Source organism: Melopsittacus undulatus, chromosome 9, assembly GCF_012275295.1.
Source record: "Melopsittacus undulatus isolate bMelUnd1 chromosome 9, bMelUnd1.mat.Z, whole genome shotgun sequence".
In the NCBI taxonomy this organism is placed as follows: Eukaryota; Metazoa; Chordata; class Aves; order Psittaciformes; family Psittaculidae; genus Melopsittacus; species Melopsittacus undulatus.
The window spans coordinates 42,149,653-42,168,464 of record NC_047535.1 but is presented as its reverse complement, the minus strand read 5'-3'; the positions used below and the strand labels follow the sequence as shown (position 1 = coordinate 42,168,464).

The following is an 18,812-nucleotide window of genomic DNA, read 5'->3' as shown; positions in this document are numbered from 1 at the left end:
ATTCTGAGAAATGCAGTTGTTGTATCTGCTCTGTGCTTTCCTCTTTGTTGTCCTCTGCTGTGTTCTTCTAGCCAGCATCTGGCCTTGTTTTGGGCTTGTTGCAGAAATGTTGAACAGATCATCCACGTGCCCTTAAAATTCTCTGTTCCTCATCTAGGGGAGGAGAGTGAAGCCAGGACGGGTCCTCGGCCGGGTGCTTTGCCTCGGTTGAGCTCTGGTCTCTGAGTCCTTCACACTCATTCAGTGCGGGGACCCTGAGTGGGTCCATGGCCGTGTCCCCGCATGGCTGACGCAGTGTGCAGGGTCTGCCATTACTGGGGTGCTGTCCTGCACAGGGGTTAGTTTCATTTGTCTCTGGCAGAGGGTGCTGTTAGTGCAGGGGCAGCTCAGCCAAAGGTGCCAGAGGCTTCCCTGAGGAATGTACTGGAAGATCCTCATGCCTCAAGTGCTCTCAGTTCTTGTGTCCTGGTAGGTGAGCTCCAGGTAAACATGAGCAAGCTGTTTGACCTGTGCCCAGAACACTGGGATGACTGAGTAGGAGGAGAAAATAAAAACTGTGTGGGCCAGTGTGACCTTGTAGGCTGGAACCCTGAAACCTACCTGGGCTTTCATCATATATTGGTGGCTGTAAACCCCAAAAGAAAGAGTTCCTTCAATAAGAACTTCTTGATTAACTCTGTAAGATTTAGTTTTAACTTCAATTATATTTGTACCTCTCCAGTTATTCGAAAGAGTCTAAAATAGCCTAGCTTCCAGAGGCACCTGCATTTAAATGTTGGGAGGAGGAGGGGGGAGGAGGATGAGGATGGAACCATGCTCACTTTGTTTGTGTACAACTTTCCTCCCATGTCAAAGAACTGCATCTCATACCTAATTTCTTTTGCAGTTTTGTTCAGTGGAGGGACTGCTGTATGTCAGCCATGCTAAAGGGCAAGTGATGGAGGCAAGTACTAGTTTATATATTCACAGTTCTCTAATACTGTTTTTGCCAGTTTCTCCTTTTGAACTGTTTTGTTTCTGTCTGCTGATGTGAAATGACTGCACAATGAAGGGCAATATCCTGGGGTGTAATAATATTACATCTGCTCAGTGTGACTGTGTATGAAATTGTGCATTTTGTCCCTGCTGTATCTTACTCTTGTATGACTAAGAAACATGTGTTTTTGAACTTCATGCTATATCGTACTTTGTTTCCTCTCTCAAACAGAATATAATGGTGTTTTTGGTTTTGGGGGGAGGGAAGTAAAAAACTTGAATCCTAATGCTGATTAATTCTGCTGATTGACAATTCTTCACATTTATAAGTAGCTTTTCCCTCCAAAGTAGATACTAGGACAAATAAGTAGTTTTAAGAATCTGCATACCAGATGTGCAATTTGAAAAGCTCATTTCAGGCTCACAACAGACACATCACATGGAAACACGAGTAGTTAGAAGACCACAAGGCCTTGGAGAGAAGGCTCAGTGTAGTTCCAGGAGTAGTAGTGACATGTTTGTGAGCTCACTCTTGACTGACTTGTTTCAGATCTATAAATTGACACAGAGCTAATTTAAGAAGGATAATGCTTTCCAGAAGGTAATGCATGGAACTCTAGTTAGGCTGAAGTGGTGTTTTTTCAGATCAGCAGTATTACCAGTGGTAATCTGGATAGGAAGCATGCAGGAGATCACAAATATACTGGTTAGAAGGTGTATTGGGCATTTTTGATATGAACTACAGTTCTTCATGAGTCCTGACTGAAAAATGAATACTGAGGGAATTGGCTAAAATGAAAAAGGCAGTTATGGGTCAACTGTCAGATTTGCGTTTTGCATGCCTAATAATTTGGGGACAGTGAGGTTTGTTCACTGAACCATTGTTGGATGAAAAGGGAAATTTTTAGTTTTGTCTCTTTTCTCCACCAAATTAAATTGGCTGGAAACCTGCAATTCAACTTTCTGGAAAACCTATTGCACAAGAAAAAAGAAAAGACAAGTTGAGCTCAAAACTCAAAGCATGACACTGCTCATGAAGGCACTTGAAGCCATTTAAGAAACTGCTAAAAAATGCACAGCCAACCTTTTATTTTTACATACTTGATTCTGCCACACAATTTCTGCATGAATTGGTAAATACATTGCATTTTCTGGTGTGTAGTTTATTACTTTGCATTCAATGTCAAACTGGCCAATGTATTTACACTCAGTGGTTGTAGCATGTTCAAAGTACTGAGAGAAAAACCCGTATGACTCCAGCGTTTTGCTTTCTGTAAGTACAGAATTGCATCTTGCCTCCAGCTGATAGCAATGACATTTGAAAAAGAGCGTGAGGCAGCTCTTCTATTTTTGGATGCCAATTTGGAAAGTATTTTGGAATATCTGTTTAACTCATTCTGTCAAGTTTTGGATGCAAAAAAATGAGTGCTCTAATGGTAACCTCAATGCATTGTGCTTCTGCAGCTGTTTTAATATAAGAAAATGATTTCAAATCCTGTTTTTATTTAATCCTGTTTTTATTTATTTTTTATTTAAACCCCAGGCTGCTTTCTGCCAAAACTGAGGTAGAACTCTTGTGATCTGGTTTCTGTATTTAGAGAAGCCTAATCAAAGCTTTCTCCTGCAAGAAAACAATGATCAGCTTCTGAGCATGTGATCTCATGGTGCTGATGTGAAACTCTTACGTGTCCTTCCTTCCTTCCTTTCTTCATTCCTTCCTTCCTTCCTCCCTCCCTCATTCCTTTGCTGTACTTCTCCCATAGTGAGTTGCTATCTGAGTACTGAGCTGCAGCGTCCTATAACCAGCTCTTGCCTGAGCTCAGATGACAGGAAGGTTGAGCTCTCTTGGAGAAAAGCTGCGTGTTTCCTCTCTGCTAGAGACTGAGCTATACATACACGGTGCTGCTCCTGTTCAGATTGGTTGTTAATCTACTTTTAAAAAGACATTTTTGTTTTCTCTGAGAACTATGGACAAGACTATGCCAGTTGAAACCATTTCACTTGCCTGTTCTTGAAGACAGATTTTCACATCTAGTCTCCAGTGCCATCGGCGGATGTTGGCAGTAATAAGCCATTTCTTACTATTTGGAAATGCATAACTGATTTGGAAGTGTTCTGTTTTCTTGCATATGCTAAATACTGCGAAGTTAAGCATTCTACAGGAAAATCAGGTAGGCTGAGCAGACGTTACATTTGAAGCACGAAATACCAGATCTTTGTCAAGGAACAAAAGAAGTTCTACCAAAGAGACTAGCATGCCCTTCAGAAGTTTAACTTCATGCTCTGTTAAATATTTTTGTGGGCTTGTTCTTAAAGAGCAAAACCCCACTGGTTTCTCCTTGCTTCTCCCCCTTTTGAACAGATTTTTTTTACCTTCTTGCTTTCCTGTACCCTTTGTGCTGGGCTTCTTCCCCCAGGTGATGAATGACTTGTCTCATACAAGCTTTGGCTTCTGCATACAGCCTAAATGCAACTAATACCACACAGAGGGATGCTGGAAAAACTGATGCATATTGTTTAGTTAATGGCATGTTTTGCGCTTTCAGTTTTTTAACCCACTACTTTCTGCATGGATGTATAATAATGACTCTTTTGTTTAACATTAGATAAGCATGAGATCACCGTGGCACAGCTGCATGTGTAGTCACTCTTGAAGCAATTGCACACCTAATTGGCTGACAATCTTGGCATTTTAAAAACGCGCCTTTCAAAGACAGGGGACACAATTATATATGAATAGTGAAATAAATCTGTTGGGTGTCGCCAATGGAGCCCTCTAGCCCTGAACAGTTGTGTGATGACCCTGATCCTGGAGGCAAATCCCAAGATCAAGAGACCAAAAGGCAACATGAATCAGAGCAAAAGTTATCAAAAATAACCCATAATGCTTTGGAGAACATTAATGTGATTGGTCAAGGCTTGAAGCACCTTTTCCAGCATCAGCGCAGGAGATCCTCAGTTTCTCCGCATGATATTCAGCAAGCTCAGGCTGATCTGGAGCCTGACATGGATTTGGAAAGCCAAAGCGTCTGTGCTGAAATTGATGGTGTCTCCACCCACCCCACAGCTCTGAACCGTGTGCTCCAGCAGATCAGAGTGCCACCTAAAATGAAGAGAGGGACAAGCCTGCACAGCAGGTGGGGCAAGGCAGATGCCCCAAAAGGAAGCCCGCAGATCAACAGGAGGTCTGCCCAAGATACTCAATCAGGTCGGCCCAGATCATCATCTACTACAGATGCTCCCACGAACTTGTCTGTGATGGAGATTGCTTCTTCTATCTATGTAGGTGGAGAGGAGGCCGCAGCAGCAGTAAGTTACTCAGATTTACCTTTGGTCTTTATCATCTCCTTGTGTGTTTTCTTAAGGCTTTTAAATCCTGTTTTTAAAAACAAGTTTCTTTCAGCAAACACTAATACTACTGTGTTCAAAAGTTTCTTTAGTGGTGAAGCAAATAACTTGAAAAGATGCAAACGTTAGTCATTTTCTCACATGGCAGGTGGCTTATTTTATATGTATTTGATCAGTGAAATGAGAGCTACTTTTGAAGCACATTAGGTTGGTTGGATGGCACACTACAGTCAAACACGAAGTGATGGGAAGAGCAGCAGCCAGAGTAGTTCTCAGCAGCTGTTATCTAGCTCCTGCAACAGAACCTTGCATTTATGTAGATGGCTTTTTTCTTCCCCTCTTGTTTTACTGTGTATTTTATAAACTTGAGAAAGTCCTGTTTGAGTGAATGGTGCTGCTGATCTTTTAGGCTGCGGAGAGCCTCTGGTAACACTGGCTGCAGCCTGTGACTGAACTGCAATGCCAGGTTGTCTGAACCTGATCTAGATCAGCCTTGCTACTGTGCTGATACAGGATCACAGCTGTCTGTCCTGGTTTGTCAGGCCTGTGTGGAAAAAGCCTTCGCTGAGGTGACACTGTCTGTTCTGGGACATGTTCTTGCACAGCTATGTATATCTGCTTGATGATATCAAAAGTAGTCCCTGTTTTACCATCTTACCAATTTAGTTGAAACACACCTTTTTTAAAAACCAAACCCATCCAACCCAACCTAGGTTTGTGATTCAACTTTAGATATAATACATACTTTCCTAAAATTCTTTGCAGCCTTGTTCAGTAGTTGTTTGTTACTGGAGGATGAACCCTTCGATAAAGATAGGGAGCATTGTGAAATTGGTTTCTGGGTTGTGTGCTCTTAATTATAGAGTCTCTGACCATGACTCTCGGACCAAGAGAAACAATCCTGCTAGTGTCTGATGCTGTTAAGATAGCATGGTCCTGAAGTTTGTGATGAAGATTTTTCATTACGAAAATTTGCTCTCATATAATACAGTTTCTTTGATATTGTCTTGATAATGATGGATTGGGGATGAATAAGATCTCCTTCGTCATCTGGAGGTTGCCTCACCTTGCCTCTGCACCGCAGTTATTCTCTTGTACGTTGTTTTCCTCCCCTTGAAACCTGCTTTGAGATACTCTAAGGGAAAACCTTTTCAGAGTTTTTGGTGGTATAATATGCTCTCAGTGTATTTTCCTGATAGTCATCTGCAAATTAGCATATCTTGCATTCATACATGGTAATTACAAAGTGTTAGCGTACATTGCACTAGCATTCTAAGGCAGTGAGTGAAGTTTTCTCTTGGGAGAAGCACTGGAGGAGTCTGCCTGCAGCTGCATCTGAGGCTTTTGTTTCTTGCCAACAGTTAAAAGAACAGAAATAGTAATAAAGTTGTCAGGAAAGCCATGGGCTCCCCTCAGATGGGTTGACTTGCAATTGAGACACGCTTATCGAGCCATTGAGAGGCCTCTTAATAGCTCCAGGCATATTTGCTTGCTGTGAGTAAACTCGTGATCTGTGTTTTGGGAGAATTTTGGGGAATGTTGATAGTTTTTTGAGTTTGTACCCAAATCCAGCAACCGAAGTTTATGAAGCAAGCAAGATTCATATCAATCTTCAGCTGGATCAGGGATCTCCAAAGATAAGAGAGGTAGCCAAAGATAATCCACTAGAGTGTGGGAAGAAAGTATTTTTTATACCGTTAATAAGTAATATCAATGTTTTGATGTTTTCCTTTTTAATTTCCATTTTTGTTTGTTTTATAGTGTACACAATGTATTCAGTAGGACAATATATAGCTTACAAATAAATACAAATGTATTGGCAGTCCATGCTCAAAATTTGTTTCTGGGTAGGGGTGTGCTACTGGCCTGGGTGAATTGGATCACTTGGCAGGAGGGACTGGAAAATGAGAACCATTAGGCTGCTATAACTGCATTCTGCTACATCTGCTATGTGCAGTAACAAATTTAGGAGTCAGGTTTTGGTTGATAAAGGGCTTTGATTATTGAGAAGCAGCAGCTGTACTTCCTATTGAGAAATGTTTTCTCTGGATTTGCTACTTGACCAAGTTGTCATCTCCGAGGTGGATGTGACAGTGGTTCTGGTTGCTTTTTCTTTGTCCTCCGGTGCTGTGCTCTGTGACTGGAGGAAAAGGGGCTGTTCAGGCTTGCTCCCCTTCATTTAAGAGAGAAGGGAAGGGACTGGAGTCTGAAAGAAGCAAATGAAATGCATGTCAGGAAAGGCCTTTTTTGGGGGCTGAACCATCCAAGAACCTCTGTGACTAGTTGTCCCTATAGGGTTCAGTAAATTTCCAGCTGCTTTTTAGTATTTGCATATTGCACCACACTTCCTGCCGAAAATACAGTTGTACACTATGGGTCTAAAGTGACATAGCCAAGGAAATGCTCCCTTGCTTTTTTTCATTCTTCCACAGTTCAGGGGAATACACCTTTGTCTAATTGGGGCATTTCAGCCTGGTGGAGAAGCTTTGTACAGCATTTATAGTGTGCTCAAGCTGACCTCACGTTTAGGTTTTGCCCAAGAGGGGTTTCTTTTGTGGTATTGAACTGATGGATGCAGTGGGAAGAAAAGGGGACAAGCAGTAAGACTGCTGAACCAGCCATCCTGGATCACATCTGGAGCATGCCCCTGCGCTATAACACAGGCTTTTGGCAGGGTAAGGATCTAGAGTGGCTACAGTTCCTGAGGTACCTGGAGAGAAATGGATCTCTCAAATCTTTGGAACATGAGAATGGAAAATCTGATATGCTAGTGGTATAAAATGTAGCATGCTTGCTCACAAACTGCTGTTACAGAAAATGGCAGCAGCAGCATCCTCATAGCATGTGAGCAAGAGGGAGGCAGGCAGCAGTTCCAGCAGTGATCACGTTCTCCTCTTGGTACTTGTGTCTCTGTGGTGTGTATGCGGTGTGGGAGCACAGAGCTTAGGGGAGCTAGGGAATAACACACCTCATCTCTCGCATGACCCAGAGCATGTGTGCTGCTTTGGGATGTCATACCTCACCTTTCTTAACCTGAGCCCTCCCGTTCCTTTGCTCTAGCTGGGAATTGTTTCCTGGTGCATGCTCTGAAGCTATGGGTACTCTTGCAGGTAGAACACAAATGAATGCTTTGGGAATGCCACAGCATTTGTTGGTAGGGCTTGGAGTTCTGTTGTTTCATTTGGTGTATTTCTTAAAATCTCACTTAGTTTTCTTTTAGATCACTTCCTAAAAAGAAAACCCTGACTGTGTTTTTCCTGGATTGTATGCATAGTTGTAAGTGGGCTCAGAAACTTAGAGTGCCCTCGGACACATCAGTCTTTTCTAAGTAACCTAAAGGCAAATATCTCACTTTGTGTAAGTTACATTTTATTTCAGAGGTTTGACATGCTTAAGTGTGCACTTAAGTGGAGGAAGCAGTACTGGTTCTGGCTGTACACTTATTTACACATGTAAAATTACAGAATAAAGATGGCCCGATGTTTAAAAGCATTAAATTGAAGATGCAATTAGATGAGAAAACCTTTACTTGATTTCTTTTAATTTGTTTCATAATCACTTTCTCAAGACTTTGTACATTTGTCTCCTTCAGCTCCTTGTGATCTTTTAAATAAACTTGCCTTCATCATTTTCACGTCATTGATTTTGGTGTTTGCTGATGACAGTGAAGATGCTCAGACTCACCTGGCCTCAGCAGGGAGTATTTCCTTGGAAATTCTTTAAGAATTTCATAAATCCTAACTATAATTAGAAAAATATCAGCGAGCTGCAGTTCTGATCCATCTGTTGCGAACATATGGGCTATACAAGCTACAAAGACAAAACCCCTCAACATACATAATGGAAAAGTTGTGATTTAATAATGACAAAACCAGCATAATTGTAGTCAAGTGATCTAATTCCCGTTTTTCTGATTCATGTCTTCTGTCACCAGTTGATCTGCTGGTCCCTATGCTGTTGTGGTGCAGCCTGTTTCTGCTCACAGTAGCTGTTTGCCTGTGTTCTGGAGCTTCTCTGCTCCCACCACACACTCAGTGTCCAGGCTGTGCCTGGTGCCTCAGGGCTCCATCATTGCCCTCTCGTCCATCTCTACCCCTGGGGTTGGTGCTGCTCTTGTAGCAGAAATCCTTGCTTTGCTTTCCCTTCTTTCTTAGTTTTCCCCTCTTTCTTTGTTTTCCCCCTAGCATTCAAGTTTCTGTCATTTGGAAAAAGTAACGGATGCGTTGAAAACTGTGGCAGTGTGTTCTGTTGGTAAGACAGCATCCTGTAGTCACTACATAATGCTGACAGTGTCTGCAGTTAATAAGTCTAAGGTTTGCCTCTGACTGTAGAAGACTTTGCTACATGCAGATGTAAGAAGGCACCAGACTTGGATTACTGAGATTAGAGGCTTGTAAAAGCATTTGCAGGCTGCTGGGGAGTTGTCAGTGCTTCTTACTGGAACAGCAGGAGCTTCACCTGTTGCATATGTATTTGTCAAGCACAGGTGAACGGGATCCCATGTGTTTCTCTCTGAAGTTTACTACTGAAGCTTAAGACTAGTTAAACACATCCAGACTATTTCCCTACCTTCCATTTTTGCAGAGTCAAGCCCCATCCTTCTGTGTGAGCTGAGGCTGCATGGTGATTTAGGTTTATGCTCAACTTTGCCTACGTAAATGCTATTCTGAGCTTAATTAGTGTTTGGGATTCATTTGCTGCTCAGTTGGTCTGCTGGAAACTGTTACACTCGCTTTTTAACACTAGGTGCTGTGTCCTGAGATAGAGTTTGGAGAAGGAAAAAACCCAAACCTCTTTATCTGTATCAGCATGGACATGTCAATGAGGTAACTGGCAAAAGTGAAAAAGAAATGTTGTAATCCCTTTCCCTTGTATACTGTGAATAGCCAGGACCCCTCAGAGTAGGAAGGACCTGGAACAGATCCTGGAACCTGCGTTCTCCACTTGCTCACTGCCACGAAGCTTAGGAGGTTAATCTCCCCAGAATATTGTATTCTTAACCCAAAGTGTTTTGTTTGGGTTGTATTATTTCTTTTTCCCTTCCCCATGTTTTATGTGTATATGCTGCAAACTTTTGGAAGCAAGAGTCTGTGTGTGTTGTCTAAAGCCCCTGGCCCAGTGTTGGGACTCAGCAAGGCAGCACCTTTCTCAGTTAATGGGGTTAGACCGAAGTGTTGAGTGCGTTGTGACTGTAGCTTGCAAAGGCAGTGGAGCTGCTGCTTAGTGTGTTGATGTAACTTGGAGTTGTTGCATATGTTATACAATATATATCATACAGAAGAGATTTTATTATGCTTTTGTTTGTATCTTTACAGCACTGGTTTATGTGAAGTGCAGGGATAGGTCAAGGCAGCTGTCAGTTTACCACGGGGTGGGATAGTCCCTTCCAGGTAAATATCATACTGTTTTGCTATTGTAACTTGGCTTGTAAAGGTTGATGTTGTGAGGGTTCACTCCTGTCTGCATGGTTCTTCAATGAGCCTGATTCTGTGTGGTTCCAAGATCCTCTGCTCCTAGTAGGAATTAAGGACATTGAGAACTTTCTGGCATAAGGGAGAGTAAATTCTTAATAATCCTCTGCACACAAAATATTTTTAGTTCACAGTATTGTTCTGTTCTCTCAATTTGTTGTTGGAATAGAAGGGCAAAATGTTATCCCAAAACCACAGATTGGATTTGTTCTAGCATCTCATTTACATACATTTGCATGTGTAATAATCCTGCTGCATATTGTCAGGCTTTGCATAGAAATTGAGAAATAAGATTGTCATAGCATAGAAAATAATGTAATAATTAAAGTTTTACTTGGTCTTGTATTTCAGGCAGTCTAAATTTATGCACTTTTGCATACATCTTTTCTCAAAGGCAGTCCACTGAGCTGGGAAATGAGGATTGTGGCAGTATGGAAATGATGGAGCCTGCATAGGGTCTCACTTTGGTTTCCTGTACTGTCAGAGCTTTTTGAGGAGTGATGGTTTACATGTTAAGATGTGGGCAAACAGAGCCATATTCAGGTTCCAGAGATACAAAAGCAGCAGCACTTTGGTGAATAATTGAGTCCATGTGGACTTTTATCAGTGCCATGAAAGTAATGACAGTGTCAACCTCTGTACTGCATTATGCTGCAGCCAATGCCTCAGGTTAGTTCTGATGGTGGCTATCTGAAGGCTGATGTTTGCTGTCATAGAGACATGGAATATCATAGAGATATGGAATTCCTGAATGATGCCCTGCGCCTTTCTCTGCAGCAGGAAAATGTTGGTGGTTGTTAATTCCTGCACAAAACCAAGTCTTACCCTGAAGTCTTACCATCACTTTAGTTGGAACAAAAATGCTTTGTGCTCTTTCAGGCAATGACTGCAGTGACCAGGGCAGGAGGAGCACTCCACGTGTGCTGCCCCCCGGTCCTTGGTGAGCTGTACGGCCTCCTGATTGACATTTGGAGCATTATTGGCACACTATATCTGGATAATGAATACATTTCAACCAGTCATTTTCTTCAGATTGGATCAGCAATGTGCAGAGCAGAAGTGTGGTGAGCAGACAGTGGTGATCAAACAGATAATAATGGGATATGAGAGGAATAAAGTCAGGATTACCTCAAAGGAACAAAACTATTAAGAGCATTAAAATAACAGAATGAAAGAATGGGGAAAAATAAAGAAATAGAGTAAAAACCCTCTCTGGTCTGCTGGGAGGCCTGGCATTTTCATAGGCTTCTGTGCTGGAATCATGACGCCTCCTGATATTGTTAGGGTTTTATGGAAAAAATACAAAATCAGTCTTGTTGAAATAGCAACCTTTAGCTGTGCAGCACCTTCTTCATTTTACTACTGAGATTCTTACGTGGTTGCGGTCATGTGGACGTGCCGCGTGTTGGTGTCAGAACAAGGTGGTGGTGGTGGTGAGGTCAAGTTGTTCATCCCGGGTGTCTGTGCCTGGAATCGTTGTCAGCCCTCGGCTGACACCTTCTGGTGTCTCTGAGAAGGCAGCCCAGCCCGAATGTGTCCAGTTCCTCAGGGAATTTGCAGCCTTTTGCCTCCATAGCCCCAAACATTTCCAAGTTGCCATTTGCTTGCCCAAGGCTACAGGAATGATAGGAAAAGGTATTTGCTGTTGTGCAGCGAGATCCCTGTAGGGCAGCTTTCTGAGGCACTTCTTGCTTCCTTCCTGCTGTGCCCTGATAGGGCTTGTGTGGCCTTCTCCTCTTCAGGTTTGGTGATCAGTTTTCATAAATATTCCAGATATCTTTGGATTTTGTTTAACAGCTGCAATCATAGAATCATAGAATAGTTAGGGTTGGAAAGGACCTTAAGATCATCCAGTTCCAACCCCCCTGCCATAGGCAGGGACACCTCACACTAAACCATATCACCCAAGGCTTCATCCAACCTGGCCTTGAACACTGCCAGGGATGGAGCATTCACAACCTCCCTGGGCAACCCATTCCAGTGCCTCACCACCCTAACAGTAGAGTAAAGAATTTCTTCCTTAGATCCAGTCTAAACCTCTGCTGTTTAAGTTTCAACCCATTACCCCTTGTCCTATCACTACAGTCCCTAATGAAGAGTCCCTCTCCAGCATCCCTGTAGGCCCCCTTCAGATACTGGAAGGCTGCTATGAGGTCTCCCTGCAGCCTTCTCTTCTCCAGGCTGAACAGCCCCAACTTTCTCAGCCTGTCTTCATACAGGAGGTGCTCCAGTCCCTGATCATCCTCGTGGCCTCCTCTGGACTTGTTCTAACAGTTCCATGTCCTTTTTATGTTGAGGACACCAGAACTGCACACAATACTCCAAGTGAGGTCTCACAAGAGCAGAGTAGAGGGGTATCTGTATTCTGTTACTGTCCACATTTAAAAAAATGACCACATGTGCTTCTGGAATAAGTTTCTGGTCTTTATTTGCAGACTCAACATTTTCCAGTGATGATGTTGATCCTGTGTCTAAAACGTGCTAACAGTAAGCTTGCTTTTCTTGGTTGTTTGTAATGACTGTTTCCAAGCAGGCACATTGGTCTGCAAACTAGGTATTAACACAAAGAAGGAAGCACGTTCAACTGTGCCACCCTTTCAGGACTGTGGAGGAAAGAGTGGTTTTCCTCCTATTATCAATAGTCTTTTAAAGCAGTAATTCATTCGCCAGGAAGATTTTCCACAAATCCTTTTGTCCTAAACACCGTGCAGCACATGTGGGACACCCATCTGGGAGATACTGCGGAAAGTTTCTGTGGCTGTAAACAGTATGTTTCAGATGTGTAAAAGATCACTTAGGCTTTAACACGCTTCCTAAAAGAATAAGCAGTCATCTCAAAATCCTGCTGTAAGATTTGCTCTCCCATTCAGCTAATGTAAGCAGTAAACGTTTTTAAAATTGATCCTGAGTAAAACATTTTGTAGTTTTGGCCATAAAGAACTGGTTTCATATTGGAAGGAGTGTGTTATAAACAGATTGGGTTAGTCACAGGCCCTTTTGGAAATTATACCTATGGTTTTAGCTATATATACCTGCAGCTGAGTCATAGAATCATAGAATCAACCAGATTGGAAAAGACCTTTAAGATCATCAAGTCCAACCCTTACCTCAGGACTACGAAAGCCACCACTAACCCATGGCACTGAGGGCCTCATCTACACGGTGTGTAAACACTTCCAGAGACAGTGACCCCAGCACTTTTCTTCTTTCCTAGGGAACAGGGAAGCCAGGAGGAATAAGCTTCCAGATAGTTTAACTTAAGATCACTGTATATATAATGTTTAGGTTTCCCCTTTAAATCTACTTCCCATCAGATATTCTCAGACACATAAAAACCTCCTCAACAGTTTCCCAAGCTTCATCAAAGATGTTCCCATGCCATCCACTACTAGGCTCTCATGAAACACAATGGAATCAAAACCAGTGCACCTTCAACTCGTCAAGTCTCAGAATCAGGTTAGGCTTGAAATAACAGGATAGATATTTGATTCATAAAGAATTTGACTTACTGTGGGGCTAAATAGTTTCCACACATAAGATTCATGCAGAGTTTCCATGACATGTTCTAATGTCCAAATGGACAAAACAGAATTAAGACAATGAAAAACAATCTGCAGCTTTTCTGAATCATTATAGTGCCTCCCATTCATTCAGTCAGTTTGGGGGAAAGAAAATCCACAAAAGTGTAATTTCATGTTCAAGGACCATTTCTTCATTTGTATAGAAAAAAAATTATCTCAATTCTAAGGTTCCTAAATATGTGTTAAGGACTTTTGGATGAGATATTAAATCTTGTAGTGTAGGATCCAAGTGAAATCTCTGGCTCCCTATGATTTAAGAACGTTATTGCATCTTGCTCTGAAATGTCTGGTGCTAGATATAATAGCAGACACCATAATAAACTAAGTAGCCCCATGACCTGTATTTCCAGCATTTTTCTTCTGTCTAAAACAGTCTGCTTCATTTTGTTTATCTTAAATGCAAAACAGCACTGATCTTGCAGAGTTACTGTCAAGGGAGGGCTGGGAAGGTGATGCAGGAGTTACCTGTAGCCTGACAGCAAGGTGTGCAGGAACCCAGATGGACTGGTGTACGAGGAGCATTTCAGGACAACAGTTACTTATTTTCTGTCTTAAAACTGGTGCTGCAGGAACCTGGAGCTGCAGACCTGGGCTTCCAGCAGGTCTGAATGGACAGCTCTGCTGCCTCCGAGTGTGGAGGACACAGCTCCAGCCCTTGTGGTGGCAGAGGCTGTCCTCCTGCCTCAGCAGAAGAGCACAACCGGGTGTTGATGCTTTGTAGGGGGCTAGGCTTGCACTGTTTGCATCGTGCCACAAGATACTGTCAGATCACTGTAATGGCTTAATTGCAGGTTGAAATAGGTCAGGAGTAGGCTGAGGACCATTTCATAAGCTCAGAAACTAATCTTCAATTGCTTAATTGCTCTGACAGACCAGGCTGTACCAGGCACTGGTTTGCCCTGGCTGGTAACAGTAACCTTTGTGAAGCACACAGGTGGCCTCAGGATCAAAGTCTTGTTTATGAAGGCAGAGGGCAACCACATTATATATAAGGAGAGACAAGAATTTAGGTTTAGTGTAATTGAGGTCTTAAGGGTCTGTTTGTTATTAGTCCAGATCTAATTGTTACAGAAGCGTATTAAAATAAGAATAATGCTGTTAAAATGGTTTTGCACACACTCCCTAGTTTATACCCCCTTTCTCTGGGTTACACTCCCCCTTCCACTGCTCTGCTGGATCCTACAGCGAGTGCTTCCGTTTGGGTCAGGGTGGAGGTGTAGGGCTACAGGAGGTTGTAAGCATTTGGGAGTCCTTCATTTCAGGAATTCAGTGTTCAGGTTCATGGTTTCTTCTTCCTTACCCTAGCGTGTACTTGAGGTATTTTTTATGTGTTTGCAAACGCACAAATCTTTGTCTTTCTTTTGTTGGTCTGCAGCTCTATTTGCATCCACATCTGTGATGAAGACAGCTGAGAAAGTTGGGGCTGTTCAGCCTGGAGAAGAAAAGGCTGCGTGGAGATCTCATAGCAGCCTTCCAGTATCTGAAGGGGGCCTACAGGGATGCTAGAGAGGGACTCTTCATTAGGGACTGTACTGACAGGACAAGGGGTAATGGGTTGAAACTTAAACAGCAGAGGCTTAGACTGGATCTAAGGAAGAAATTCTTTACTCTACTGTTAGGGTGGTGAGGTACTGGAATGGGTTGCCCAGGGAGGTTGTGAATGCTCCATCCCTGGCAGTGTTCAAGGCCAGGTTGGATGAAGCCTTGGGTGATATGGTTTAGTGTGAGGTGTCCCTGCCCATGGCAGGGGGGTTGGAACTAAATGATCTTGAGGTCCTTTCCAACCCTAACTATTCTATGATTCTGTTTGGTGTCTTTTCTGTAGATCACTTTCAGTTCCTTTGCCCTCTGTCCCCCCAGACAATGTGCTATTCTTTGGGTTGTCACATAATTTAAATTTCATCTGGAAAAACCAAAACTTCTAGAAATTTGTTGAAATGTTTGTCCATCTGCAAGTGTATGAGTGTCATCTATGACTGTTGTCTTTAATTTTGGAAAGTGGCACATATTTCTAGTTTGCGGTGTTTTCTCTTCCAGAATTCAGTTCTATGGAGGAGAGCACTTGCTCAACTGAGAATTCTAAAGATTCCTTTCAAACCTAGGTTTTGTTGGGTTTTTTTGGGTTTTTTTTGTTTTTTTTTTGTTTTTTTTTTTTTAAAAAAAAACATTTTTGCTGAGCATGCTTTTAACTTGGTTTTCCAATGCAACTTTATTTTAGAAACATAGAATAATTAGGGTTGGAAAGTACCTTAAGATCATCCAGTTCCAACCCCTGCCATGGAACACCTCCCACTAAACCATGTCACCCATGGCTCTATCCAACCTGGCCTGGAACACCGCCAGGGATGGAGCATTCACAACTTCTTCGAGCAACCCATTCCTGTACCTCACCATCCTTGCAGTAAAGAACTTCCTTCTTATATCTAACCTGAACTTCCCGTGTCTGAATCCACTGCCCCTTGTCCTTTTGCTCCAGTCCCTAATGAAGAGTCCTTCTCCAGCATCCCTGTAGGACCTTTTGAGATACTGGAAGGCTGCTATGAGGTCTCCACGCAGCTTCTCTTCTCCAGGCTGAACTGCCCCAACTTTCTCAGCCTGTCTTCATACAGGAGGTGCTCCAGTCCCTGATCATCCTCGTGGCCTCCTCTGGACTTGTTCCAACAGTTCCATGTCCTTTTTGTGTTGAGGGCACCAGATCTGCACACAGTGCTCCAAGTGAGGTCTCACGAGAGCAGAGTAGAGGGGCAGGATCACCTCCTTTGACCTGCTGGTCACACTCCTTTTGATGCAGCCCAGGATACGGTTGCTTTCTGGGCTGTGAGTGCACACTGCAGCTGGCTCGTGTTCATTTTCTCATTGACCAACACCCCCAAGTCCTTCTCCACAGGGCTGCACTGAATCTCTTCTCTGCCCAACCTGCAGCTGTGCCTGGGATTGCTCCGATCCAGGTGTAGGGCCTTGTACTTGGCTTGGTTAAACTTCCTAAGGCTGGCATTGGCCACCTCTTGAGCTTGTCAAGGCCCCTCTGGATCCCATCCTTTCCCTCCAGTGTATCAACTGAACTATATAACTTAGTGTAATCGGCAGACTTGCTGAGAGTGCATCAATCTCACTGTCCATGTCGCTGACAAAGGTGTTGAACAAGGTCTGTCCCAACACTGGCCTCTAAGGGACACCACTCACTACTGGTCTCCAATTGGATATTGAGCCGTTGACCACAACTCTTTGCCTGCAGCCATCCAGCCAGTTCTTTATCCACTGAGTGGTCCATCCATTAAATTGATGTCCCCCAGTTTAGAGACCAGCATGTTGTGTGGGACAGTGTCACACACTTTGCGCAAGTCTGTGTGCCTGATTTCAGATTATTTCTTTTCCAGATGAGAATTGTAGGCATGATTCTTCTGACAGTTCCTTTTTGGAAGGCCCACAGACACTCTTGGGACAGGGAGATTTTCCTGCCCCCCATGTGAGCAAGTGTGTGATTTGTCATTTGAGGATTACGTGCTTGTGCTTATCTTGAGTTCCTGGCCAAGGTATTGTTTTTCTCATACTCCCCACCTAGGTTTTACTTGCAGTATTTCTTTTGCATGAAGAAGAAATTGAGGTTTCATCTGTGTGGGGTGGTGCTCTGCCTAGAACAGCATTTCACTGCAGAGGTGGCTGCACTTCATGTGGATCGATCACACAAAGGCAGTGTGGTGGTGAAGTAGTAGCTGGCAGCAGTTTTTCCTGTTGTCTGTGGAATGTGCCATTATTCGCTCCAAGCCTTGCCTGTGTGGGGACAAGTTCCCACACGGGCATGATTTGAGGGAGCCTCCATTCAGTGGAGGCAGAGCTGCAGGCAGAGTCCCTGCCTTGTGTCTGCTGGGGTGACTGCACAGCACATGCTGCTTTTACACTCTTTTTGACCAGACTTGTTGGCAAAGCTTTTAATAAGGCCCTAAACTCTGCTTGCAAGTATTTTGGATTTGTGTAAACTGGGAGAAGAGGGTAGAGCCTCTTGCACAAACCTTAATTGCATCATCTCTGTTTACCATAAAAGTGCTGCTACTAAAGATGTCCTGTTTCAGCAGTAAACTGAGCAGATGATTGCGCATCCTCCCCTCCCAAAAAATTGGCAGGGAGGAAATATTGATTTCTTCAGGCGACTTCTTCAAGTTTTGAAGCCATGAAAGCCAGCACTTTGGGTGGAAGTAGATTAAAACTCTGGGATTCTCACATGTGGATATTATGCTGATAAATGATGCTGGAGTGTCTGCACACTTAGCATAAATATAAAGCATTTCTTCATTTTTCCATCATTTCTTCCCTTTATAGTACACAACCCCTGTTGGTTGTTTACAACCACAGTTTATACTGCTTTGCATACAGAAAGCTTTCTTTTACTTTACTACTTGCATTGTTCCAGTATTTGCTAAATACTCAGATGTACTTGATTGCCTATATATGACATGTTTTTGTGTACTTATACATGTGTATATAATTTAATGCCATTACTTCTATGAATGTGGATGTAGTAAGGTGTTTAGAATATCTCTTCAGAAGCGTAGTATGTCTCACACATTGCTTCTTTAGTCTGTGCCTTTAGAGGTGCCATATATTATAGCTTCAGAAGTGTTAGTGTGATCAGAAGCTATTTGGAATGGTTAAAGTGTTTTATGTTCCTGAACAGAGAGAAGAATTTGCTGATTACTCTATTTCACAGGAATGAATTGCTGTATGAGGAGAATATTAGGGAAAAAAGTAATGATAGCCCAGTGAAAGGAGACTGAGGAATAAGATGCTTTTGTGTCTGCATAAGAGTAGGAGCCATTCTTTAACTCTGCAGATCATCAACATCAGTTTGGAAATGCTGACTGTGAGGCCTCTGCTACAGAGGCAAAGGAGAATGTGACTATCATCAGTTCTGCTAATCTACCAGTTCCAGCTCAGTCTGCTGTGCATTACAGTTGAGCCAGCTGGCTCCTTTCCCTTGTCTCTGTCTCACCGAGACTCCGAGCTGATGGGGAAAAGAGATCTGGGTGTCCACGGATGAGTGGAAGCACTCGATGTGCCAAGTAATGGGCAGAGGAGGGACCAGGTGGTCCCCTGGAACTGCTGGCACCAAGCCCTGAGGGTGGGAGGGCATTTACCCAAAGCTGCCACATCTAACCCATACCTGCTGTCAGACAGCAAGGAAACAGGAAAGTTTAGATGCAGAAGATAAAGCCTTCCCTGGCTGCCCTCATTCTAGTGCAGTTGTGCAGGGCATTTGTTTCTCATGCTGCACTTCCTTCACAAGCTGTGAACTGGTTACTGGGTTCTCAAATGGAGTGCAGAAATCCTGGGTGCATCTTTGTACACAGACACACACACACACACACACACACAGACAAGCAAGCCCAGGAGATGGAGAGAGTTCATTGAAGAAGTTATTTTCCACCCTGGGAGGATGTTG

General features: G+C 43.1%; 1 protein-coding gene across 5 annotated transcripts in view; it reads left to right on the top strand.

Annotated features, from left to right (window-relative positions):
* The window catches only part of TMCC1 (transmembrane and coiled-coil domain family 1), an 86,641-nt gene that overhangs the window by 14,428 nt on the left and 53,401 nt on the right, over positions 1-18,812 (top strand). For 2 of the 5 annotated variants that reach the window (XM_031046063.2, XM_031046062.2), the window contains 2 exons: positions 887-943; positions 4,043-4,284. In XM_031046063.2, coding sequence (XP_030901923.1) covers positions 4,084-4,284 — 201 coding nt within the window. In that variant the 5' untranslated portion in view covers positions 887-943; positions 4,043-4,083. Of the gene's footprint in view, positions 1-886; positions 944-3,581; positions 4,285-18,812 lie in introns of those variants that run through there. The other 3 variants (XM_031046068.2, XM_031046067.2, XM_013128228.3) reach the window with 2 other exon arrangements.